Source organism: Myotis daubentonii, chromosome 3 (assembly GCF_963259705.1).
Source record: "Myotis daubentonii chromosome 3, mMyoDau2.1, whole genome shotgun sequence".
Taxonomy (NCBI): Eukaryota; Metazoa; Chordata; class Mammalia; order Chiroptera; family Vespertilionidae; genus Myotis; species Myotis daubentonii.
In genome coordinates this window covers 48,386,785-48,413,709 of record NC_081842.1, presented here as the reverse complement: position 1 = coordinate 48,413,709, position 26,925 = coordinate 48,386,785, and the positions used below count along the sequence as shown (strand labels likewise).

General features: G+C 37.6%; 1 protein-coding gene across 5 annotated transcripts in view; it reads right to left on the bottom strand.

The window, feature by feature from the left end:
- TP63 (tumor protein p63) overlaps positions 1-24,659 on the bottom strand; it is a 96,748-nt gene extending 72,089 nt beyond the window's left edge. For 2 of the 5 annotated variants that reach the window (XM_059687373.1, XM_059687372.1), the window contains exons 1-2: positions 24,453-24,646; positions 5,997-6,251 (exon numbers count right to left, since the gene is read on the bottom strand). In XM_059687373.1, coding sequence (XP_059543356.1) covers positions 5,997-6,251; positions 24,453-24,644 — 447 coding nt within the window. In that variant the 5' untranslated portion in view covers positions 24,645-24,646. Of the gene's footprint in view, positions 1-5,996; positions 6,252-24,452 lie in introns of all 5 variants that reach the window. The other 3 variants (XM_059687370.1, XM_059687371.1, XM_059687374.1) reach the window with 3 other exon arrangements.
- Positions 24,660-26,925: the final 2,266 nt, after the last annotated feature.

Sequence of the window (26,925 nt, the reverse complement as noted above, 5' to 3'; positions counted from 1 at the left end):
AATATGCTCAAAATTATTATTTTCATCATCATGGGAAGGGCACAAAAAGGCATTTTTATATGGATGTTGGGAGATTTACAGGACAGCTCTGGCAAAAAGTGAAAATAACCTGATCAGGATTAACAAAAGTATCATTGGCAGGAGCCAAGTCAACTGACTTCTCTCCTCTCCTTTACCAATGACATCTAACAGCCACTCAATTGTAAGGTCAGCTTAAGCTCCAAGTCAAGTCTCCAACTTGGAGAAGTATTTCCTTTGTGAAAGGAAGCTGATAAATCACATTCACCATCAAAAAGTCTGTGTACATCATGTTCTTTGATGAGCAGTCCTTAAGAGTCCCAAGATTCCAGAAAGCCATGCAATGGGCTGGCTTTCACTGGGTTTCTGCAGAGCTGGCAGCCTTATTCTGGAAGTCTTACATTACAGGTAACCTGATGACTGGGAGGGTGGGCCACAGGCACACATCTCAGCCTGCTGTGGAGTAAAGAGGAGCAAGTATGCAGGACCAACACACTGGGATCAATGAAACTCTCCAGGGAACTGGCTGTCGCCCTTTCAAGTGGCACCTCCCTAAACTCTCCACGTGCTCAAGCCAGATTCTTCAAGGCTCTGAACGCCACATGTGGTTAACATGATTAGCAAAGGCAAAGGAAGAATGCTCTCTATAAGTCTTGGGTAGAAGCCAAAGGGACCAAATTCATGGACAGTTAACAATCACAATCATAACTGAGGAACACTCCTTGGAACTAGAATTGTTTCCTTTAACCGTTAGGGGAAAATAAAGTTTCTTAATATTTATTAAGGGCCTAGCGTATGTTGGAATTTGTGCTTGGCACCGAATGCCTGCTCTTTAAGATCTTGAAGTCTATGAAGGAAGAAAGATGCAATAGTGATCATACATCCCAAGGCCAGGTCATTGTCTTAAAGTTAGTGTAACAAAAAGACACTAACCTGAGGATTTTCAGTATCTGCACACAGATAATACTGTGAGTCGCATGTTGTGAAAAAACAGCTCTCAAACTGACAAAAGTGCACGGTGAGTCCAATAATCAAGGCAGATTGACCTATATTCACAAACAGGCCTCTCCCCTAGAGCAAAGGAAAACACTCTGCCCCAGAAGTAGTGTCCTTTTCAATACTCTCAGTTCTCAAGCAGGTGCCATGGAAAGCTTCTCTTTTTCTCACTAGCGATGCCGAAAGCATTGCAGATCAGCACTTGAGATTCTTTTAAATGGACATAGAGTATTTTGCTATGTGGATACGCCACAGTTCATTGAACCAGTTTTCCTCTGGTGAGTGTTTAGGCTGTCTACAGTACTTTGCTACCACCAATGAATATGCTGACTCTTCAACAACAGTGGTTCACTGTTATCTTTTATTTAACTTGGGGAACAAAAAAGGTATCCCCATAAATTAAGGGGAAGGTAAAAAATGAGAGATAAGCCCTAGCTGGTTTGGCTCAGTGAATAGAGTGCTGGCCTACAGACTGAAGGGTTTCAGGTTCAATTCTGGTCAAGGGCACATGCCCTGGTTGCTGGCTCGATCCCCAGTAGGAGGCGTGCAGGAGGTAGCTGATCAATGATTCTCATCATTGATGTTTCTATCTATCTTTTTCCCTCTCCCTTCCTCTCTGAAATCAATAAAAAATAAAGTAAAAATAATAAAAAGTAAAATAAAAATGAGAAATAAATGCCAAAGTCGACAGATCCTGAAATCTGTAAAGGGCCCATCCTTGAGCTGCTTGGGCAGGCTTAGGACAGGAGCACAGCCAGCCTGAAGTCTGTCCATGGAAGAGCCTGTTCTCATCCTGTCATCTATTCATATATTTGAATAGTGGACATTATCACAGTCCCTGGAGACTGCCGTATGCATGTTAATAACCCAAAAGCACTAAGAAAAAAAAGTAGACAAAATTTTGCTTTGCATTATTTCAGATTATTACTTATACAAATGTGCCCTCAACAAAACTATAAAAAACTCATGAAACAAAGGGATTCAAACTCAGACTCTCTAAACACTTGTGTGCCCATGACTAGCTAGGTACTGGTAGGTGTCCTTATACATGTCATATAATCCTCGTGATAAGAAAAGTATTAACATCTCCATTTGTAGGTGAGGAAAGGGAGGTTTAGATAGATTGAATTCTTTGGGCATGTCCCAATGTGCTGTTAGTAAATTTCAGGGTTAAAATTTGCACCCAAGTTCCTTGCCATTTCCAAATTATCATTCTGTTAACTGTCCTCTGACTGATGACTCCTGGCTACAATGCTGGACCGGCACTCCATTAAATTAAATGGTAGGCTTTGCTAACTAGTGGCAATTACACTGTAGACATAATAAGAAAGTCTGAAACTAAATCATAAACTCAGTGTTGATGTGTGTGTGTGTGTGTGTGTGTGTGTGTGTGTGTGTGTGTGTGTATGTGAAATAGAGAAAATGGAATATTATCATGCTTTATTTCATTGGAAGAAGTTTAAAATAAAATACCATATTTTCCTGCAACTGGAAACACAACCACATTTGTTACTCAAAACACAAAGAGAGCAAATAAAATATGCATATATGCTTTAAATATATTAATTATATTTTGGCAGTAATCCTAAGTAAACCAGAAAGTAAATGAGAAAACTCAACACAGAAGGATGACAAGTGATAAAATGATACTAAAAATATTGTTATTAAAGTATCAGCAGAATACTGTGCAATAAGTGTGGCCTCTTCCTAATGACAGTGGCTTCCGCTGTTTCCAGTTTGTGGGAAGTTTTAAAATATAGTATTTTATTTTGAAAAATTGTTTTAAAGTGCACAGATACCTAAAAAATAGATGTTGTGTAACATGGCATTACAGTGTCCTCCAACATCTGCTCCATACTCCATGGGGCCCACTGGTCCCTGTACATCCCTGCCTTCTATTAATCAAGAGGGAAGACAGTCTAGATAGGACAGCGGAGAGAGAGGGCCTGGGAGTGAGATGGCCTGGGTTCCTCTCCCTCCTTGGCTGAGTATTAGACATGAACCATTATTTCTAGATGTTTCCTCATTAATAAGACTGGGGATAATAGCCTTGGTTATGAGGTTTAAATAAGATAAACCTATAAGAAAACACTTTAAAAATGTGAGGTCTATGTATAAATGTGAGGATACATAATTTGACTCAAAGGGTCAAATGCTGCTATAGATGAGACACTGGTGTGCAAGGTTGAGAATTTATATCTTTTTAGGTGATTTCAGCAGCTACTAAGATAAAGATTAACAAACCCTAGATTCAGAAGAAATGTATGTATCTGGGCCTAAAGTAAATTTGATTGTGAACAAGAAAAAACTAATAAAAATATAAACACCATGTGATACAGTCATAGGAAGAAAAAGACCTCTAATTCAATCACCTTATTCTGTAAAATCTATAGGGTAGATTATACACAACTGAACCAAGGGAAGACAAAATAGCTCAACCAAGGTCATTCATTAATGGCAGGCCAAATATCTCATTAGAACCTAAGTCCTTCTAAAAACTGTGTGTGTGTGTGTGTGTGTGTGTGTGTGTGTTTTCTCGTTATTAATACTATCTCACCTTAAGGAAAGAGAGTAGGTTTCACCATAATCATTTTTTTAACCAAAAAGGAATTTATGGGCCATGTAACCAAGAAGTTGGTTCCCAGCTGTTTTAGGTTCATGTCTTTTTTTTATTGTGGGAAAATACATAAACATTAAATTTATAAATTTAACAATTTTTAGCTGAACATTTTACTGCATAAAATACATTCACAATACTCATTATTGGAACACAGACTGAATTCTAGAGAGATGAAGTGACTTGGCTAAGGTCACAAAGATGATCCAAATAAGAATCCTGGCTTTCTGGCCCCTGCCCTGTGCTCTGCTCCCATTACCACAGTTCCTACCTTCTTTCTTGGGGTACTGATCTCACTGTTGCCACATCAGGAAATTCTACTAGGGTATTCTGCAAAACGTTTTATTTTCTTTTTAACTGACCATGTTGGTAGACATCTTCAACGTTTCTTTGTGATATAATTTACTTCTATGAAAGATAGGCTGTGATTAAAGATAGTTGAGGGTTATGCTAAATCTGAAAAAAGAAATCTTCAGATTTCTGTATGAAGAGGTACTAAGGAAGGGAAGAGGGAGGAAGATTGATATAATGTTGTACCTGTATCAAGCTCCATCTTCAAAGTTCTTAAACCATTTTAGAAGAGAAGTGATTAATGACTTAGGGGCCCAATATGCCCACTATCCCTTCAGATGTGCCCACACTTACTATAGTAGAACTCTGCCTGAGTATGCCAAACAAGATACAGTTAGCCTTGAACAACAGTGATAGTAACTGTCCAATTGCTGATACTTCTTCTAAAACACATTAGTACTCTATTTATAAAATGGTTATTTGATTGGTTCTTTAGCAAAAGATCACTTCCATTGACCAACCGATGCTTATTTGAGGTCTATGGACTCTATGTTTACTCACCTTTAGTGTCCAACACCAGTATTATTACTATAAAAGAGATTAAAGATTATGACACAATTGATGAATAACACATGGAGGGGAGATCAAGTGTTAAGCTAGTAGACTTTATGGTTGAAATATAAACCACGACAGAACCACTTCTAAAACCATGAAAGAAAAGCCCTACAACAAATTTTTAAATGGTTTTGGGACATCCTGATGTGAAATGATGAGGAAAGGAAGTACATCAATCTAGTGGTGGTGGGGGGAGGGGCAAAATCAGAAATAGGTCCGGCTATACAAAAGCCTCTGTAACTTAGGGATGTCATCTAACCTCCACATTCTTTAGTTTTCCACACTAGTAAAATGGGAGTTATCCAACATGTCCCACCTGGCTCACACAGAAGTGAGGTCAAAATGAGAACACATGTGAAATTATGTTGGAACGCAATGTTATGAGTGCAGATTATTACATAAACTCTGTTCACTGGATTAACGCCTGCAGTGATCAGGATACTATAACACAAAAAGAGACTGCTTCCCCAAGAAACCTGTTTTTCCAATGAGGAGGAAAAAACTGTTAAGACAATTCTAAAGCTACTTCTCAACAAGATGATGATATTTGGAAGCATTTCTATAATCCATGCAAACATTATTTTTTTAACAAACATGCACACCACTTTGGTATTGGGCAGTCTTTGATCAATCGGTTAAAACCATTCTTGTGGGTCCCCTCCCTTTTATTTGAGCTCTATTCATATTATAACCCATTACAAAATAAACTTTGAACATTCTTGTACCTTTTGGATTTTTAAAAATATTTCCATATTTTCTTAGAAAAGCTATATATGAAAAGGTGTGTGTGTGTGTTTTTTCAACGTTTTAAATCAGAATATTTTTGGACTAGTTCCGTGCTCTGATAGTTTTAGAGGTTTCCTTTTGGGAAAAATGCTTCTAAGTAATAAATATACATGTATGAATAAATTATAATCCATGTTATAGAACCTACATGTATAAACAAATTTATCCCTTCCTTAATAAATGAAATTTTAATTTCTTGTTATAGATGCTGTGTTTGTGATTTTATTCATTAAAAAAATCACACTTTAATGTTTACTCTTTTTGAAATAATAAACCTGATAACCATCCTCCATTCAGGGGACTGCAGACACTTATCCTATGATTATGATCATTCTCGTTGGCATAATGCTTTACACTTTTCAAAAAAAAAATTTCACACAAAAGACCTCCCAACAGCATGAGCCAGGCAAGAACACATAGGCTGAAATTGCTAGGAGCCAGCCTTTGGTTCCCAGATCGGGGCTTCTCCTACTCAATCGCACATTTTCTGTGTCTGGTTCAGTATTAAATATTCAAGAACAAAATGTCCTTAGAGGACAGGGAGAAATTTTCCATCATGCCAATATGGATCACTCAGCTTTGGATGGGGAGGAACCCCTGGGGGTGTTGAAGATGACGCTGGTACTTGGGGGTCAGGTTTAATGGCCCATCTATTAGCTCTGGGTGTTCTTACCGTCCAGGTGGCTGACTTGGCGGTGCTGGACTGTTGGAAGGACACGTCGAAGCTGTGCGGTCCCGGGTAGTCAGTGTTCGAGGGGATGGCAGGTGATGGCGAGAGGGCGTCAAAGGTGGAGCTGGGCTGCGCGTAGGGCGAGGGTGCCGTGACACTATTCTGCGCGTGGTCTGTGTTGTAGGGGCTGGTGGATGAGGAGCCGTTCTGAATCTGCTGGTCCATGCTGTTCAGGAGCCCCAGGTTCGTGTACTGTGGCTGCAGGACACCCAGAAACCTCAATGTTAGCCATTTAAGCTGCAGATCATTGCTTCAAAAAAGACATCATTTGGTGCATGCATTCTACAGAGTTCCACCTCAGGTCCCTAATGTTCAAGGTAAAATGTCCAATTGGTGTCACACAGTCAGAAATAAGAAACGTCTCAGGCATGCGTGTGTGTGATTGTGTGGTACTGATCTGAACAGATCAATGGCTCTTAATATGTGGCTTTGGAGACTGTGGTCTTCCCAAGAGCATTTGAAAGTAGAATCTATGGCGACGGAAGATGATTTGACTTTAGGGGGTGGACATACAGTGCAATATACAGATCTTATAACATAGAAATCCACACTTGAAATCTATATGATCCTATTAACCAATGTCACACCGATATATTTAATTTAAAAAAGTAGAATATGCTTATTCACAAACGAGGCCAAACGTACCCAGTACTGAGTAGCTGCTTAGGAATTCTTTAAAACAAATGAATACGGCCTGTTCTCCCTTTCCTTTCCTTCCTTCTGCATGTTGTTCAGAATGAGAAAGACCACTGGGAAGACATATTCTTGAGGGGATTTAAGCATCAAATTATTGTATATGAGGCATATACATTATATCATTTTATAATTCGGAATTTGTCCCAGGGTACCCAGTGCTCCCCCAAAGGCTAGTTTCACAAAGCCTGGAGGGCATGGGTAGTAGGGTTAGAGAGAGCACCCAGATATTTTAAAAGGTAACATGCCTGTATGTCATCCAAACACAACCTAATTTTTTATCTATTCTTTCATTTCCTAGCAGTTTATTCTCTATAGAATAGAATATGTGTAAGAGAAATACCATATAGTGATGATTAAAATTCTATGTTGGATGTAATTTAGAAGTCCTTTCGCTCATGCAGCTCTTCTGCCAGAGATGTTGATGTGAACAGAGCTGAGTACAGAGGAGGGACTCAATAAGATGTTAATGGAAAGAATGGATTTCTTCTAATTTAATCTGCAAGACAACTTTATGACTATGAGAGAAGGGGAGTAATTTGCTCAAGCATTGGCTAATAAGCAAAGAATGGGGATTCTGAAACCAAATCTTCTGACTCCATGTCTAGGGCCTTGCCCACAACGTCACAACTGTCAGCAATTCAAGTCACTCCTAAACCTGAGTCAAAGTGGACACATTTCCAGAAGGGCCTAGTGTACCATTTTTCTCTTTGTGAGACCTTCTGAAACATAGAAATCTCACTGTTACCACCACTTAACTAAGGGAAGACAAACCGAAGACAAGAAGAAGGTGGCAGTTCTGTGGTACTGCGGTTCCTATTTTATAAAGGAAAAGAGTTGCCTGGCTCTTCAGTTGATATACAGGGTGGGGCAAAAGGAGGTTTACAGTTGTTCATATGGAAAATTCAGCAATTAATAAATAAGAAGGCAAGAATAAACTCTGTTTCGTGTTCTCACAACTTTTGCCCTACCCTGTATAACTCTGAGAGTTCCAGACTAAGTCAGACAAACTCACAAAGAAATAGGTGCTTAAAAAAATTGAATTAAAGTAACGTTGAGTAAAAGTATTTTACTAAGCCTTCTGCATTTCACTTCACGTGGGAGGACAAACGGACTCTGCCATTCCATTCAGTCCAGAGAGCATCTGTCTAAATGTTAACGGTCGCCTGCTCATTCCAGTACATTTATACATTCGCATTCCACTGCTGAATGCCACGTCCCCATTTGCTCTTCAAATGACTATTAATCTCTTTACACTTATCCCCATGCTGACAAGGGCAGCTGTTTGTCGCGCCTTCTCTCCCCTCTGACTTCTACATCGATTCCTCCCCTCTCCTCCACCTTGTTTCCTCAATTGACAAGTGCAGCAAAACTGGAGGTAAGACAACTAGAGGAGAAAAAAAAAATACAACCTGAGACCCATACAAAGCATCCAAACCCCTGGCTAACGTAAAGCTGTTAGGTTTCCAAGGCCGTGGCAAGAGCCGGGGAAGGGGGTTGAAAAGTTATTATTTGTGCTCAAGTGAAGGGTCAGTATACACAGTGCTTCTGATGGCCTGTGGGAATCAGATCATGCTCCCAGAGGCACGCGCTTCCCTACAGCAGTACAATTAGGGAGGCAGCCGTCCCTGACAAAAAGGACAAAAACTTGGAGGAGCACTTTCTCACAGGCAGTAAAAAGCTTGTTGGGCCACCCCTTTCCTCTTCCTTCCAGCTACACAGAATGGAACTTCAGCTAATTGTGGGCTTGGATGAGAACAAAGAAACATGGCCTTTGAATTTTTTTTTTTCAATATGTGTAAAGAGTAAAGTATTGGGACCCAGCTTTAAAAGCCAGCGAGCAAACACTCAGTGCTTCTCTTAAGAGAAATGAAAACTCCATTTACCCTGGAGGCACAAAGGAGACCCCTGGACTGAACATTTTGGGTGGCGCAAAAACAGCAGAAACTGTCTTCTAAAAGTGATTAATAATATGATTTTGAATGCCATCATTTTTAATTCCACACAGTTCCAGGCGCAATATCTTGGATAACCACAACAGGATAAGCTTCCAAAGCAAATGCCTCCATTTGTGACTTAAAGCTCGATTACTCAGGCTTGGGCAAAACAGCTGCTTACTATCCAAGGTAAAAAATTGAAAAACATATTTCAATTGAATTTTTTCTCAAAATTTTTACCTTATTTATTTATTTATTTTAAAGTAGATTTTTATTGATTTCAGAGAGGAAGGGAGAGAGATAGAAACATCATTGATGAGAGAGAATCATGGATTGGCCGCCTCCTGCATGCCCCCTAGTAGGGATCGAGCATGTCACCCAGACATATGCCCTTGACCGGAATTGAAGCCAGGACCCTTCAGTCTGCAGGCCGACGCTCTATCCATTGAACCAAACTGGTCAGGGCAAATTTTTGCTTTAAAAAAACATAAGCCAAGTAGTATACTCAACAATCTTAAAAAATAAAAATAAAAAAGCATAAAACCCAAACTACTAACTATGAATTACATGGACCCAAACATAAATAACAACAAACCCACCAAAGAAAAAATTGTATTATTAGAAATCTACTTGGATACTTTTCACAGCTTTATTAAAAATCAATGTCATGAACGTACCATAGGAAACAGTACTTTTGAAGATAATTTTAAAAAGCATTTCGTTAGCATCAATAAAAGTTTATTAGCTTATATTTTTTATTTGAAGAGAGAGTGGACATATTGACGGCGTGTGATTGGAGGCGACGACAGACCAACACAGCCAAAAAGAACAAGTGTTATATGGGCAGGGCCTACAAAATAATTTGCAGAGCTCATTGCAAAATTAAAATGCAGGGCCTCTGGTTCATAAATTATGAAGCGTGCCAAAATGGTGACAGAAGAGCATGAAACCAAGTGCAGGGCTCTTGGTGGTGGCACTCTGCCTGCCTGAGGAGCTAGCTCTGTGCCAGGTGAATGTGCACAATGTTTGTCCTTTATTTCCCATCAAAGGGAAGCTGCTGGGGTGAAAGGAGCAGTCCTTGTGCCCCTTCTTTACTGTAAGTAATTCCATAAACATGGAGCTGGGATGCTAATTTAATGCCTATTTACAATGACAAATAAAAGAGGCTCAGAAGTCAGAACAGGACACTTCCATATCAGTCAAAAAAAATGCCCTTGGAAGAACTCTATGAGGGTCCTCGATGTCCCATGTATTTCTCGTGTAACAAAAACTGTTAGAATATTTGAAATAAGATAGGAAGTAGATTGTTCATTTCTAACCACTAGGTATCTTGATCTCAGAATAGCGTTAATATACTTTACAGTCAATGAATGAATAAATGAATGAATGGGATGAATGAAAAATGTTTTCTATTTCTCCCATCACATCTGAAAAAGGTAGTAGTCCTATTTCCACAAAGTATAAAAGGTGAAAATGACTACAAATTGTCTGATATTATGGTAAGCCTGATAAAGTAAAACAATCAACTGCCTAGGAAATAATTTTGAAATAGGAGACTTACTTCCTTGACCCAGGAAAATTACCAACGTCTGTAGCTGGAATATATTCAGTTCATCACAGACTGGCTAATCTGACCACAGAAAGGATGAAACACATTTTGGTCACAGAGACTTAGCATATTTCACGTACTTACAGAGCTGCCTGGGGATATTCTGAAATATGAAGCTGGTATGATAAGTGTAGGTACACCCAAAGGCTGAATCTCATCATTAAAACAAAAAATGAGTAAAACTACCATTGCCAAATCTAGGAAGAGTATTTTCTTATTTGGTTTCATCCCCCATTCTCCCTCCCCAAGCCATTTTCATTCTCATAGCCATCTAAAGCCTGACTTATTTCCTCAATAAAATTCAATCTGGATGCTTAAAATTAAAATAACACTATAAAAGATTAGATTTTTTTTCCTGACTGCTCACTGCTTTAAAAGTGCCCTATAAATTCAGTTTCTTCAGTTTCATTTTATGTCTCCCTCCCCCCTGTGGATTACACTGTTGAATAATCTTAAATTCTGAATATAGCACAAGCCCAAATTCTCTTCTCAGCAACTCTGAAATACTGTATAAGTATATATTGTTGTAAATAAAACTCAATAATGAATACCTGGATTTCTACTTATTTAAAGTTGATGATGCACTTACACTCCTATAAAGAGATTTAACATCAGGAAAGGATTCCAATCAAATCATTTGATCAGTACAATGGAAACAGGGACTTAGAAATAATTTGTTTCTGAAAATATCACTCTTCTGATTTATCTGTATAAGAGGAATATTATAAGTTCTCTTTCCCAGATAGTACTGTCTATAATAACTAACTATGGCCACATGACAATAATAGCCAATAATACATGGTCAGATGTTAAAAAATGGGAATGAGAGCCACATCAGGGATAGGAGAGGTTACTGTTGGGATATATCATCACACTTTATTTACCTCAGTTGAGATGTTCCCTTGTCACAGGAAATAATTACTTGCCCAAATTTCATTTGGTAGAAATTATATTTAAAAGCATTCACTGACTGTTATATGAGGCTAGGGGTTTGTACATCCTTCAGCACTCCTTACTTTTCTGAATAATCCTAGTTATGAAAAAGACTGGGTGATGGGGGTCTAAGTTTCAATACTGCCACGGATGTGCTGTGGACCCCTGGGCCAGGTCATGGAGCAACCGAGGTCTTAGCTATCAGGAGACTGATTCTGATATCAAGTACAACAGTGAGCCAATTCTAATATTCTTGTAGAAATGCGCATGCTCATCTGCAAAGCTATTTTAAAATGCCATGAGATGATTTTAAAGAAGATAACTTTTTTCTTTATACAGATTGGCCCAGCCAAATGTAGACATTTCAAATGTTTCAGGCAGCATATATAGTTTCCTGGGCTGATATAACCTTTCACCTTAGGTTTCATGGAGGAGCTTTTGTGAACATTCTAAAGCCCTTTCTGGGAAAAGAAAACAGTGTTCTCCATGACACCGGCTTTACAAAACATTCATTTGGAGTATTCTCTGGCAGACAGTACTACATTTTCATCCACAAATATGAGCAGGATAGTGACTTTTCAACAAGCACTGCCTTAGGGAGAAATACTTGTCATTTTTTCGTCTTCTACCACCTGCCTCACCTCCGAGAATGATAGTTTGTTTTATGCTAGAATTAAACACAATTGACTTAAAGTGCTCCTTTCAAGGTCAAGAATATATTTGTGTTATAGTGTCAAGTTAAAGTACCTTCTTTCCATCTTAAGAATTTATTTAGCATCACATTTTTCTCAAAACCAGATTTTGTTATATGTAAAATATTTCACTTCTTTTGTAGTTCAAATGATCCTAAAAGAGTGAATGTTGGGGATAAAATACATTTAGACCTTGTAATAAACCATATGTAAGAATAAAGCAATTAACACACATACAAACCTAGAAAGACAGTAGGCAGATTGTTTACCAGAATGTTTTATGTTCTGATACAAAGTGTCAAGATTCCTTTGAGGACCAAGTTTCCATAACTTGGAGAGAGTTTTCTAAAAGCCCCAACCAACACCAGACAAGGCAGATGAGATAAATAAAAACAAAGTTGGCTGATGAGGTGGCCACAATGTCAACCAACAAAAGACATAGTATTTGAAAAGCCAAGAAGTTGAAATGTATTAAAGTTAAAACTTGATCCAAAGATAGCTAAATTATACTGTGTAGAGCTCAATTAAGGAAAAATAAACTAAAATTCAATGATTTCAATAAGTACTCCCTTCTAGTAATAATGAACAAAATTAAAATCATGAGCATCTCAATTCAGAAATAAACCTACATCATTTTACATACCAGGGAAGCATTGGGCTTAGCAGAAAACAGAAAGGTATAATTTCAATATTCAGAAATTCTTGATCCAGGTAATAGGAAAAAATACAGTTTTAGTTTCTTTAAAGTAAACCAGGAGTTATTAAAGTTGGAACAAAAGTATGTTTGAGGATATTTTCAATCTATAAAATCACTGTTTTGATAGATTTATTTAGCAGACATGATAACACTAAGTAGAGAAAGTAGAATCATGAAAACTTTCAGTGAATTTTAGGCCATTTATATGGAAATGATACCGTGGTGACTTTACAAGTTCATCACTAATGCTATGTTGGTTTCTCAAGTGAGTCTAAAATATTTAAAAAAGAATTTTGATAATGTATCTGTCTAGTCCATATCAGAAATTATGACTTAAAACAATGGTGTGATTTAATGTGATGAACATTTTCTCACAGGGGATAGCTTTGCTCCCATGATCTGAAAAGGAAGACATCTCAGTTTCAGTAAAATAATCCTGACCATGAAAATTACTTAAAAATCTGAAACATCCATCCATATTCAATCCTCTATAGCAAAATAATAGTAGATGTTATTACTACTATTATGATGCATACTCTGATTCCTTACTATGTTCCTAATGGTGTTCAGTGTTTGCATGTATTTACTCAGTTAATCCTCACGAGCAAGGTGGCATTATTATTCCAGGTTGTATACATATTTCATAGATGAGGAAACTGAAGCTCCACTAGCTTAAGTAACTTGCTCAAGGTTGTAAGTGACAGAGCCCAAATGTGAAACCAGTCAGTCTGGTTAGAGAAGCCGCTTTCTTAAGTAAATCGGAGTCACTCAAATGTCTGACTGGAATTTTTATCTAAAAGTTACACTCAAAGCAAGCCTCCCTCATTTATATCTAAAGAAAATATTTTCTATTTATTAAAGAGAATATAAAGCTTTAACCATTCTTAGAATGTGTGTAATTGCCAAGAGTCAGAGACCGAGCTCCTTGGAGCTACCCCCTGAAATGCACTGCAGATCTGATCACATCACTCCCAAGCTTGAATAACTTGAGAGAGCTCCGATTCTCTTAAAATAAAGTCCCAGGTCTCTAACATGGCCTATATTTCACTATTGGAAACACCCTTTTGCTCACTAAAGGAAGACCAAAACGGCATTTCTTCAAATTTTCAGAAGCGAAAAACTCCTTCAGTCCTCAAGCCTTTTGTTCGTGGATGCTCATTCCCACTCACCTAGAAGCCTTAGCTTCACTGTCATCCCTCAGGGAAAGCCTTCTTTAACCAGATAGGTATTCTCCTTTGTTTTACATTGTCGTAACACTCTAATTTTCCATTTGCGTCATGTAATTATAATTATTTGCATTAATAATTTTAATGTTGGATTTCTCTGCTAGACCATACATTTATGAGAATACATTTATCTGGCAGGCTTAGTGCTGAGTCTCATATCTGGAACAGTGTCTGTGACACAGTAGATGCTCAGGAAATATTTATTAAAAAAATACATGTAACACCTTTCAAAATAAAAACCACTATCGGAAAGTCTCTGCTATTCTAACACAACGAAGTATTGGTTTTTATGCTGAAGTCTGTCTCCAGACTGGATTCACCTCTTTATAAACTACTGCCAGGTGAACCTTACAGTGCATCTCCAGGTAATCTCTGTGACCTTCACTTTGTGTTTTGCTTTGTTTTGGTAGGTGGGAATTGTGCTTTTAGCTTCAGCTTTTATGGGAACTAGTAGCAGAATAGCCAGTCCTGTCACTCACAAGGCAATGAGTAATACTTGATAGCTCACACCTAGCTGGGAAGTTTATTAATGAGCTTTTACTTCCTTAAAACAAAACATACACATTTTTGTGCCAATGCAGTATTTTTTTTTCTGTGTGTGTGTGTGTGTGTGTGTGTGTGTGTGTGTGTGTGTGTGTACCTAGTGGTCTACATTTTGTTTATAATGCATCTAGGTCAGCAACAAGAATCTGAATCTTTTTGATCCCATAATTATTCACTTCCTTCTGATGATGGTGCTTGTGGCCAAAGCACGTTTGCCTAGGAAAGAAACCTCCCAGAAAAATGCTTATGGTAAGACACTGGTTTCTGGTAGATAGGCCACCATATCAGTCCTTCCTTCTTTACATTCCATAATTTTCTGCCCAGTTAGCCAGAATGCATTTTAGAAGAATGCCATAATTAAGGGCACTTACAAATGCATGTTTTGAGGAACTTAGATTGTAGTTTATCAGACTTACAGATCATTTCTTGGAAATGGTTTAAATTCATGACTTCATTCCCCATACTCCAAAGTTCACACTCAGAGGTTGAAAACACTAGCCATTATTTACAAGTGGAAAACTGAAGCATGAAACAAGGAATGTGCGTCTCAGTCTTATTACTCTATACATATTCAAATGAGGAACAGTTTCATGAGTTCCAATTTGCTTCTGCTTGTCAAGTTCTTTGCTGATTGATACATTTTCCATCATAATTGAGGTAATTAAAGTTTTTAGTTTTTTACTATGTTTTGTAATTACACATGGTGACTTATGTAACATTGGACTGTTCCTTTAAGCTGTCACTTTTAACTGCAAAATAAAAACGGAGTCTCCAGCCATGCAGAAGACATGCCTTACTTTAAGACACTCATCTATTCATTTCATTCTATTTACCCCATTATGAAAGTAACTATCAATCAATCGTTTAATAATTACAACAGCTCATTAGTGTCTGATTTGAACCGGCAAAAAAGAAAAAACTGGGACACGAATCTTAAGAGCAACATGACAAAGATTTCTCAGACATCCTTTAGTAATAACACCATTGAAAATAAAAAAGGGAAAGTGTTTGCAAATCATCAAGCTTATTCAGCCAGTGCAAACCACCCTTGTCTCTGGCGATGATGGAGAGACATACAGGGGACAAAACGAATCAGGGGAACAGTGTGGAAGCAAGTAAACACTTTTAAAAAGAGACTGCAAAGCCAGATAAAAATCTGATCTGTTCAGTTTATTTTTTTTAAATCAAGCGCACTCTCTGTCCCCATGAGTAATTAATTAAGTGAAAGCAGCACACACTTTACACTGTTTACCTCTGCTAGAGTACAAGCCATTCCTTACTCAGGAAACTGCCCTGTCTTTTAAAAATGTTCTTGCCACTTGAAGCATAATGGAAATAAATACCTACCAGGGCTCATTACACACACACACACACACCACGCACCACACACACACACACACACACACACACACACACACACGTAAGAGATGTCAAGGAAAAGCATATGAATCATGGCATACAGGCAGAGACAGGGTTTGTACAATGTGTGCAAATGCATAGCTCTTTGCACAGGTCAGTCACAAAGAGCCATTTCTGAAAGTATATATAAACATGCTATGGTGTTATCTGAAGACACCCCTTCCAGCATACCACACATCCTCTGCCCTCCAAGGGCCTCCAATCTAGAGATGGGAAGAAGGGATCAGGTCATCATGGCCAGTAATGAGGGAGGAGCAGAGAAGCACAAGAGTTCAGAGGACGAGGGGGTTATTCTGAACCAGGGGAGGATTGATAAATGTTTAGGAGGGCAAAGTAGCCCCCAGCAGAGCGTTATAAACTGGAAAGGATTTGTCCTGGAGATAAATATTTGGTTGGTGGTGTTGGGCTGCAGAAAGAAGTCAGGAAAAATATCTTTTCTGAAATCTCACTGTTCTGATGTTCAGCCTTTCAAGCTCATTGGGATCTTCTATTGAAATAATTTCCCAGGCCTAAGGCTTAGAAGTGGTTACTCCACCCAGTGTAACCATTTTCCGTGTCCGTCTTGTAGAGTCCTCAGCCTTAGTCCAGTGACAGAGTCTCACATGGTCTATTTAAAAGTAATCAAGCCATTCCCCAAGCATCTGATGCTGCCCTTTGAGAGGGTAATGGTTTTCCTTTTAATTCGGGCTCCATCAATAGAGTGACACTAATCCAGACTGATTTGAGTAAACAGGACATATTCCTCATTGTCTCTGTGATCTGAGAAAGAATAAACTTGAGAAAGATCACTGCCTGGATTGGAAATGGCCCCTTTGGGTGTTTTGCGCAAGCTTAAAAGGAAAAAGAAAATGCCTGCACAGAGTTCTTTCCAAGGCAAGCTCACTATGGGGGTGGTAATTCTCATGGGGGTATTATACTAAACTGCACCTATTAGTGGCTTTAGCACCAATAAGAAAGTAGAGCAATTTCTTTTGTAGTGTTTCCAGAAGAGCTGACGCGAGTGTTTCATAAATTTCCGTCTCTGGCAACACACCATAAGTTTGACTCAAAATTCCCTCTTTCAGCTTTCATGAGTTTTGTTTTTTTTAAATTTTATTTAAGAAACACAGGGGAGATGCAATTCAGATCACACGTTTTGCACAAGATACCACTTTACACTCTATACACATCCACTAACATTCCAAACATGTTTGAGTCTTGCCAGTTATTCCCTCACCTAGAACCAACATGGGCCTTACCTGGACACCACTGACTGAATTTTAACTTGACAAGTGAATATTATCCTGTGAAGCCATCTTAGCTCAAACCTACAGGACAGTCCTATCTTAGCTTGTCATTGGAAAAGAAAGTTAGCATCTATAAAGTTAGTCATTATCAAACATGGAATAAGGAAGTTTCTGACATAGTTTTTTTGTGTGTTTTTTTGTTGTTGTTGTTGTTTTGCAAAAGATGGGAAGGAATGCTTTTTGAATAGCATAGGGGTGCTATACTATAAGTCCAAATTTAAAAAAAAAATCTGGGGAAGAATACAATACTATTTCTGAAAAGACTTTACAGACACTTCATTAAACTACTTTTTTATGCAAAGGAGGTTGTATAACAATGTGGTAGTTAGTGGAAATTCATTGTTTCCCCTAATGTCTTCACAGAGTTAAATGTAGGACAATCACATGCCAATATTGGATACTTTTCTAAATCTGCTTTGTGCAAATGGAGGATTTGGTGGGTGAGGAAGAGAAAGGAATGAGTTACAAGCTTGGACATCCCTCATTTATCCGAGGACCCAGTTCTTCCTCATGCCTATTTCCTCTGCCTTTAAATCAAGTCAGTGAATTTCCTCCCCCATGAACCTATCCTGGCCTGCGCCACTATTATCTCTTTAATTGCCTACGTTTTCTTCCTGGGTGGAATGGAAGTAATGAAGGAGATTGTGGAAGGAGAGGCTATTAAAATGGGTAAACACATGTCTTTGCCCAATATTTCTGTTCAAATCTAAAATGCAAATGTGTATCCTTGCATGAAATGAAATTTGTAAAAATTTATGGCAAATATTTTAAAATTTGAAATACCAAGATCTCGATTTTTGTTTTTTTATTTCTTGTTTAATTCCAGGGGCTGTTTGTTTCTTAAATGGGACATTAACTTCTGCTTCTGCTCTATCATTTCCCCATTAGAACTGGGAATTCTCATTCTTGGACAAATGTCATGCTTGATATATTGTCTCGCATTTAGCTCCAGGGTTACTATTTGCATTCAGAGCAATGACCAAAGAGCAAGGTTTTCTTGTCCTGATTCTAGGATGAATATTTGATAAATAAAATTGATCCTAATTGACATAGAGAGTCAGTCTGGATTTTGTTCCCAGGTTAGATTAAATTTGTAAAAATGTAATTACTGAATCCCTATGTGGGTAAGGCATCTTACCTGTCTTAGTAGAAGCCTAAAGAGTGAGAACAGGAAACCCTCCACTTCACCTGCCCAAGGATCCTTTGGGTTATCTTCTCCCTCCCTGCATCATGCCACTTACCATCCCTGGAGCACACAGACAAAGTTTTGAATCTCAAATTCTGAACACTGTCCATGCTTTCGAAATATGCAGAGGTTCTAGCTTCTAGTGAGATAAAAGCCCGTACCATCTTTTGATGCTTTCTACAAAATCTTGACATACGTAATGAATACAGATCAGTGTTTACATCAACATTCTCTTTGCAAGTCAATATATCATGCTCTTTTATCTGGTCCTGTAGAGTTCTCCTTGAATTTTTATTCATTTTCTACCCTCTACACAGAATGACCTTTCTCCCTCACTACCCCCCCCCCCCCCGCAGGGCTAAATTCTGATCCTCAAACTATGTGAAATATGATCTTCGTCATGAACAGTTTGAAGCCATTTCACTGTCTTTGAGACCTTTTGGTGTGTCTTACTACATCCTGCTTTATACTGGAGTCATTTGCAAACCACTTATGTACACTCTAGGAATGTGAATTCTCAGAGCCACTGACGGCAACTTAGTAATCTCTGATTTCTTTATGGTGCCTAGCATGGTGACTGTGCTTAATTAGCTCTGTAAAGACTGGATTGTAAGAAAATGCTTATTTTTTTATGGGGGAAATAATCTAAATAGTTTGTGTGTTGGATTTCAAAATCACTCTATGTGGTTTCCAGCCAAACTTATATTACTTTATCATTTTGGAGTTAGGGATTGGGAAAAATAATGAAAAGTGAGGTCTTTGTTTATAGGATGACCATATACTTTTGAAAGTGCAAGTGGTGCTATTAATAATTATATTTGAATAGAACATAATTACATAAGGACAAACCAAGGCTAACCGTTCCCAACTTATCCATGGCAGGGTCCGCAATTATTAAAGAGAGTTATGGGTAGAGGACACACATGTCACATGAGACTTTAGCAACAATCCATTTCTATCCTTCCAAAGGTCCAACAGAAGTGATGTATGTTCTTGCAAAACAGGCAGCCGATGTGCAATGCAGGGAAATGGTTTATACTTCTAGGCAGTCTTAAGCAAAGCCATTTATCCTCCCCAAGTGCGCCAGGGTACAGATCCCATTACACCACTCCTCTCTTCAAAATCCTTCCATGGCTTATCATTGTCACTGGATTAAATGTGTAATGGCCCTCCATGAGCCATTCTATCTTACATTTCTAACTTCATTTCCTAATTTTTTCATACTTTCAATTTTGTCTGAACCATTTGAGATTTCTGAGTGCACCAGCGTTCACTCCACCTCTGTTCCTCTGCTGATGCTTGTTTATTCACCTGAAATCCTTGTACCCTCCTATATTTCTAGGACTTAGAAAGCTCTACCTGTCCTCCCAAGTAAAGCTGCATCCTGCATATATATGTTGACTTTCTTGATCCTTTTCCTCTGAGGTATTCTCTTTCTCTTACCTTTAAATTATTTTGTTCACACTTCTCATATGACACTGAAGGTATGTCCTCTGTTATGTATGAACATATATATTACCTCTAAACTGTTAACTTCTTGGTGTAGGATCTGTTTCTTACTCATTTTTATAGGCATGTGCCATCTCATATGTAACTAAACATTTATTTAAAAAGGGTAAGTTGCTCTTTATTCTAAGTTTCTCCTCCATAATACTGTTTATGAGTATTACAACTTAATTAAAAGGTATAAATGAAAATTATAAAATGTTTACAAAAGTAGCACATGAATAAACCAATGCTTACTATTTTCTTGTGCCTCCAAAATGTATTCTTAAGAGAAGGTAAGGAATGTAATTTATATCTTAACTTTTGGGTCAACTGTTTTATCCTGATACACCAATCCATTCTTTTCCAGAACCAAAATTTACTACCTTACCAGATATCCTTTACTGGCAACTCAGTCCACTAAATTGGCATTGGACAATAGCGATATATCAGCCTTCTGAATTTTTTCTCACCATACATTTGAAAGAAAATTATGAGTCCTTTACGCTTGATACATTTTTATCTTCAAAATAGTAAGCCTTTTATGTAAATCGCCAAGTTATTTTTCACTGAGATGTCTTTATGGCATCTGTGTTTGTTCTTCTTTATTTATTGACATACAACAATTAGAAGTTAAAAATGTATGCAACAAGGGAAAAAGTTTAACTCTATAATATTATGAAGGAAGGGCTTTTTACTTAACCCCCTCTATCCCATCAGCTCAGTTCCCACCCAAAGGGATCATACTAGCTCAAAGAAAGCTTGAGCATATTTGCAGAAATATATTTCTCAACAGTTTGACCCATACACTTCCTTGATAAACATAAATACCATCACCTTAGATGTGTATGCTTTTAATAGCAAAATATAGGATCTAAATTTTGAATAATCTCATTGCCTAAGAAAATTTTTAGCAACCTTGCATTCAAAAATGTATGTGATATGATGGAAAAACCAACCAATATATTTTTGGTTGCTCTAGTTAACCCAGGCATTCATTCATGCTTCCTACTGTACTCTCCACACCCCTGTTGAGGATCACTGCTCTTCTAAAAAACAAAACAAACCAAACATGCTTTTTCCTTATCTAGGTAAAGGATAAGTGATTTATTACTACCACTCATTTTTCCAGTAGTAGTGAAGGGAGGCATGAGCTATGATCTGTGATCTAAGATCTCTTTCTCCCAGTCCCCTCTGGGCTTGAAGGCAACCAATTGTAAAACAAGAAGTGCAATCTAAGACCGCAGCATGGAGTGAGGAACAGCCCAACTGACACCTGAATTAAATCTGCAGCCTCTGTTTTTGACCGACTGTGCTTGTACCTCAGGTGTTAAACATCTCGGGAGCACAACATGGAAAAACTTAAGATAATACGTTTGTTAACTATTAAGAGAAAAACCACCCGCAAATGTAAAATATGACTCAGCCCTTGGAAACAGTATTGGGACAGGAGAGACTATCTCCCTTGACCATGAAAGCCCAGAGGACAATTATGGCAAAAACCTGGAATCTGAGAGCTTATTCTCCTGCCTCAACATTTTCTTTTTGCTCTCAACTAGATTTGCACATCAGTTCTTTATGAAAACATTTTTGGAGCGTCTACTTTCACAACAGCCATTTTTAGATCTCTCTTTCCTTGGTATTATAGATACAAGGTTAGGTAAATGGGCCATATTTCTATGCCTATAGCTCAAATACAGAAATAAAAATTATTAACCTTAACTTGTAAAGAGAGGTATTTCAATATATGGGCCTTGAAGTCCAGTTTAGTTATAGAATACAATTACCCACTTACCCAAGTACCACTCCCTCACCACCTAGGACCCAAGATGGGGATTTTTAAAAATAAAAGTTCCCTTCTAATGAGGAGTTTGAGTCTCTCTCTCTCTCTCTCTCTCTCTCACTCATGCACCCCTCAGTTTTTGGCAAGCAAGTTGAGCTAAAACTTAATCTATTAAGCATTTCCTTTCTTCTGAGCTTCTCTACAAGTCTGATACCAGTCCCAGAGGCTGTGTCATTCCAAGCCTGGCACAATGGCATGGTGATTGCTTGAGGCCTCTCCATTGTAACCCAAGGGTGGAACCTTAAGCCCTGCCTGTTACATCCTGCCCATGTTCTCTTCCCGTCCAGACCCTTCCCTGTTCATCAACAGCTTCCCAAAATCCAGCTCTGCTTGGGGAGAAGGAACTGGAAATTTGTGGAAAATGGTGTACAGAAGAATAATGTTCTTATATTACTTTTGAGTTATCAACACATAGACGTTACTTGCAAATAACATTTAAAAATATTTGCAATCTGAGAATGGGTTATAGTTTTAAAACAATTTTGACTCTCATGGTTAGTCACATTCCTTTTTATTATTTTTTTCTCTGACATTCTGTTTTTATTTCAGCAAGGTAACAACATCATTTGTCTTTCCTTTCACAGGTGGCTCCATTACTCAAGGCTTATTATTTTCTTAAGTATACCAACCTGCTTCCAGACATCCATCACATGTCCATGTCCTCTACAATTAGCGCATGCCTTTTCCTTCTTAATTTGCCCAATTTTTAGTAATTCTTCTGTGATAATAGTAGATGGTGGTTGTTTTCCATATTGACAATCACTAATAAACATTACTTTAAGGTGAGTCCCAAAATGTTATAACTTTGTATTAAGTTTCAGGTTTCTCAGGGCCATGAGCTCCCAGGCATTTCATATACTAAAATGTAAAACTGCATTTTTACAGAGGACTAAACATAACCTTACACAGAAAAGAATGGAATGGAAATTGAGCCACAAAGATAATGCATAGTACACAGACTGCAGAAGGGTATGCCTAAATAATGAGTAGTACAGAGATTGGCAGAAGGATATGACATTCATAGTGGCAATATACAAAAAGGTGCAGGAAAAGAGAGAAATTCAGCCATATTTTCCATAGATGTTTTCCATGTACACTAGTAGCATTCCAACAGAAAGCAAATGACAGCTACCTTTTGAGCAGCTGACGACACATTTACCTCAAGTTTTTAAAAACTCAAACCCATGTAAATGTATTTTCTTCCATCATAAGGATGCAATACTCTCACATACAACATGACTCTTTGCCTCCATAAAAGGCAGTAATTCCTGCAGATAGCATCTAATCACAGCATTTACACAGTTTTATCCTTTCAGGAGAAATAATAATTTCTTTCACATCAACTTTATACTTTTTTTATAGCTCTCTTTAAGCCAAATTTGCTTCTACACCATTATACTCAGACACACATAGTCAAATTCCAGCCTGCTTATACACACTGGTCATGAAATAGCTCGTGAACAAACACAAAGTCAGATATGATATGACCGACAGATTTGTTTTTTAATGGTTAAAGCTGAACCGCAATGGATCAAATAGAAACAAGATAATCTTAAAAGGTACCTCTATTTTTTTTTAATTGTTTGGTAACATTTCCAGCTAACTTCCAATATTAAAGTAAAACAAGAAACTCAAGTTTCTCCACTGAAGACAAGCAAGCCCGCTGAATGTTTTAAAGGAAAATAGGCACTTCCTTTTCCTTCATTAGATAACTTGATATTTCCCTTGTTATATTTACACAGTTCAGGTGTCTAGACAATAGCAGGGTCAATATGACAGCACCGGCTCTGCTTTGCTGTCCTTTGCTAGAGTCTCCCCTTTCCCGTTGCCGTCTACACCAGAATACTATGCATTTTGTTTTCAATTTTAAGGAGCTCAATTTGAGTACCCCAGTCTACTTTTCCAAGCATTCGCCTGCAAGCATTTTCATCCGAAACACTGAACTCGCTCTCTCCACACTGCACTCCCCCCCACCAATGTGATTAGTGTCAACACAGCTGCTCTATTCTGAGGAATGTAAACTAATATTGTTGTTAGACCTCCCTCAACCTTAGGAAACTTCCTCAAAGCCTTACAGCCTCTTCAGGAGTTTTTTTCTTATACCTTTGCCCAGTGATTTAAATCCCTGAGACAAACGTTGACGAGAGATCAGAGAGGCAGATCATTAATTCATTAAATAAAATCCTATACAGTATAATACACATTTATTTGTCTGCACATGTACATATTTAATAACGCATCACTCCAAAATAACTTTGTCATTACTCAGTGAAAGTCTAAGTCTATCACCAGACAATAGCGTAATGATTGAAGTCTCCTCAAGGTTTAGGTGGGTCTCTGGATTGATAACATTCAAAACAAAGATGGCTTTAAAAATCTCACCTGTTTACTTTAAAAAAATAAAAAAAAGTTTCATTTGCTTTTAGGATGAAGTCTGGAGATAAAACTGAGAACTTAACTGAGTTGAGACACAATCAACTAATACGTCTTATTGATATGTGAACACCCAACAGAGGAGTCATTTCAATGTATCTAGCAGAATGTGACCTGTTCCCATAGTCTGTTCCTATAAAAAGTGATTTTACAAACTCCTGAATATTAGGTTTTTCAAATATAACACCACCCAGAAATTATTCTTTCCCCCTTTCTCTTACTTTTTCAAATTCTACTTAAAGAATAAAAATCTTACAGTCACCACAGAAAACATTAACCAAGAAAAGGAGATTCCTATATACAATTTGTAAAAACATTCTATTCGGTAAATGAGAACCACAAATATATAAGCTTGTATTTAAAAAATAAAAATGAAAAAGCATCTCTAGATGAAGAACTGAAATCTAAAATCCTTACCTCACTAAATTGAGTCTGGGCATTGTTTTCCAGGTACAACATGTTAGCTGTAAGATTGATCAATGCCGCTGTCCTCTCTTCTGGCTCCAGGATTTTGCCAACCCCCCCACCCCCTCTAGGACCCTTACAATAGGAATCTACTAAGAAGATAACAGAACTCAAGTCCCTCTCTCTCCTTCTCTCTCTGTACATAATTTTAGGTTCCCTAATATATACTCAACTATAGGCATGAGGAGGCGGGACTCTTCTCTTTACCTGTCCAATCCATCAACTTCCACCTGGACTCCTCCACTCCAATGGAGTGAGGCCTCTCCCATCTCATTAAGTAGTTAGAATTCCTTATCACCAATCTTTAAAGAAAAAGAAAGAAAGAGGAAAAAAACACACACACAACAGGAGAGACAGACAGGTAAAACTTTCCCCTGTCTCTTTCACCAGAGAGTGCACCCTCTCCTTAAAACAAAACCGAATCTCCCCAAACAAACCACAAAGCGTCCCGCCACCAGGGCTTACAGAAGCATTTCAGAAAGTTATTTTACACTTTGCAACTGAAAAGTCAAACTTCAGGGAAAGCTTTTGGAAGGGGCTTTTGTTTTGTTTTGTTTACTGTTTCTTTTTCCTTGTTGTTGTTGTTGTAGACATAGATGTGGAGTTTCAAAAATGATTACACAAAGTTAGCAATGAGTGAAAAATTCTAAAAGCCATAGTCATATTTCCTCAGCACAAAGATTAAAATCCACTGACTGATAGCTAAAAATTTGTAAACTCTTTCTCCCCAGAGAAATGCCAGTGGTTTCATACAAAACTATGCCAACACAAGCCACTTGATTTTTCAGAGCATGGTCCCGTTAACTTGTAAAAACAAACAAACATCCATATTATATGCAGGAAATAGAAATCCTGGGAAACGTGCCCATTTTTTTGAAAGTCCTTAAAAAAAACACAAAACACCTGCTTCTTTCTATCATTCTTTCTGAAGACATGAATCAATACAATAACTTATGTATTTGAATATTTACTTTCTCTATTATATTTAGTGTTTATTAATGTTCAAAGAGAATACCTTTTTTATAAACAGGAAATAAATTGCTAATAGAAAGACTATTATAGTGTGAGAGACAAATTAGCTTTTGCCTTAAAACATATTTCTACGAATACATAAGAACATTCATGTAGAATCTGGCTTTGGTTAACCTTGATTTAGTGGGGATGAAATGCACCCTGATGGTTATAGTGTGAATCAATAAAATACTCTCAGTACTGCTGAGTATTCTACATAATTCAGTTAGATTTATATCTAATCATCATTCTCCACCCCAACTGGGGAAGCCAATTTCCTGTGTCCTGCTGAAAAGTTAAATCTGGCCAATGTATCTTTAAGTGAATATTTAGATTTCTTCTAAAAATTGCAATATAAGAAGATTAGAAAAAAATCATAATTGATTGGTATATAAACTTTAGGAATAAAATTTTCCAATATATTTATGAACTTGGATTTGCCTTCTATTTTTCCTTTCAATACAAAGGATGCATATAAAGAATTATATGATCTTTGGGGTGATAGTTATTTTAAAGCCTCTGAATTCCTAGTAAGAATGTTCCTTTTTTTTTTCCCCAAAAAGAATTCAGTAATATCATTTGATCTCAAGTATTCAAGAATAGGACAACATTCTGTAACACTACAAGTTTATATTGGAGATAATGTTTGTTTTCTCACTGAAGTATTGGGACGATGACCTCTTACTACCTGTAATTAACGAAATAAGCACTGACTACAAGGGAAAAAAAGCAAGAAATTACTTACAAAATGCAGTATAATTATTTGTACCATGTATTTAACTTCTACAACTACTGACAGCTTCAGGGTCAATAGTAGAAAGCAGATGGTTGCTTCCTTAGACCTGTGCTGAATTCCAGTAGTTCAAAAACTTGGGTGACCTAGAGAGTCATCAAAGGTGCTTTTTAAAAACAGATTTCTGGATCTGGCCCCAAAATTCTCAGATCCATCTTTCCAGGAATGTGGCCCTTATGTCTATATTTTATACACCCTCTAGGCAGTCCTAAAGGAATCAGGCTTGGGAATCAGTGCTCTAAAGTAAACACCATTGGTTAGCACAATTGCCCAGAAAGTCATTATTGGATTCTTTTTTACACGAGTGGGATATTGTCACCATTTGAGCCCCTAAATTTAGGGTTCAGAGTTTCAATTTTTGGTGGTGTTTTATCAAAATGTAAACAAATTTAATCTTTCACGAACTCAAAAGATTTCCATCAGGATTTTTTAAAAATATGTTTTTATTGATTTTTTTTAAGAGAGAGAGGAAGAGGGATAGAAAGATAAAAAACATTGATGAGAGAGGAACTCATTAATCTGCTGCCTACTGCATGACCCCCCAACAAGGATCCAGCCCGCAACCCAGGCATGTGCCCTGATTTGAATCGAACTGGCCACCTCTTGGCTCCTGGGCCGATG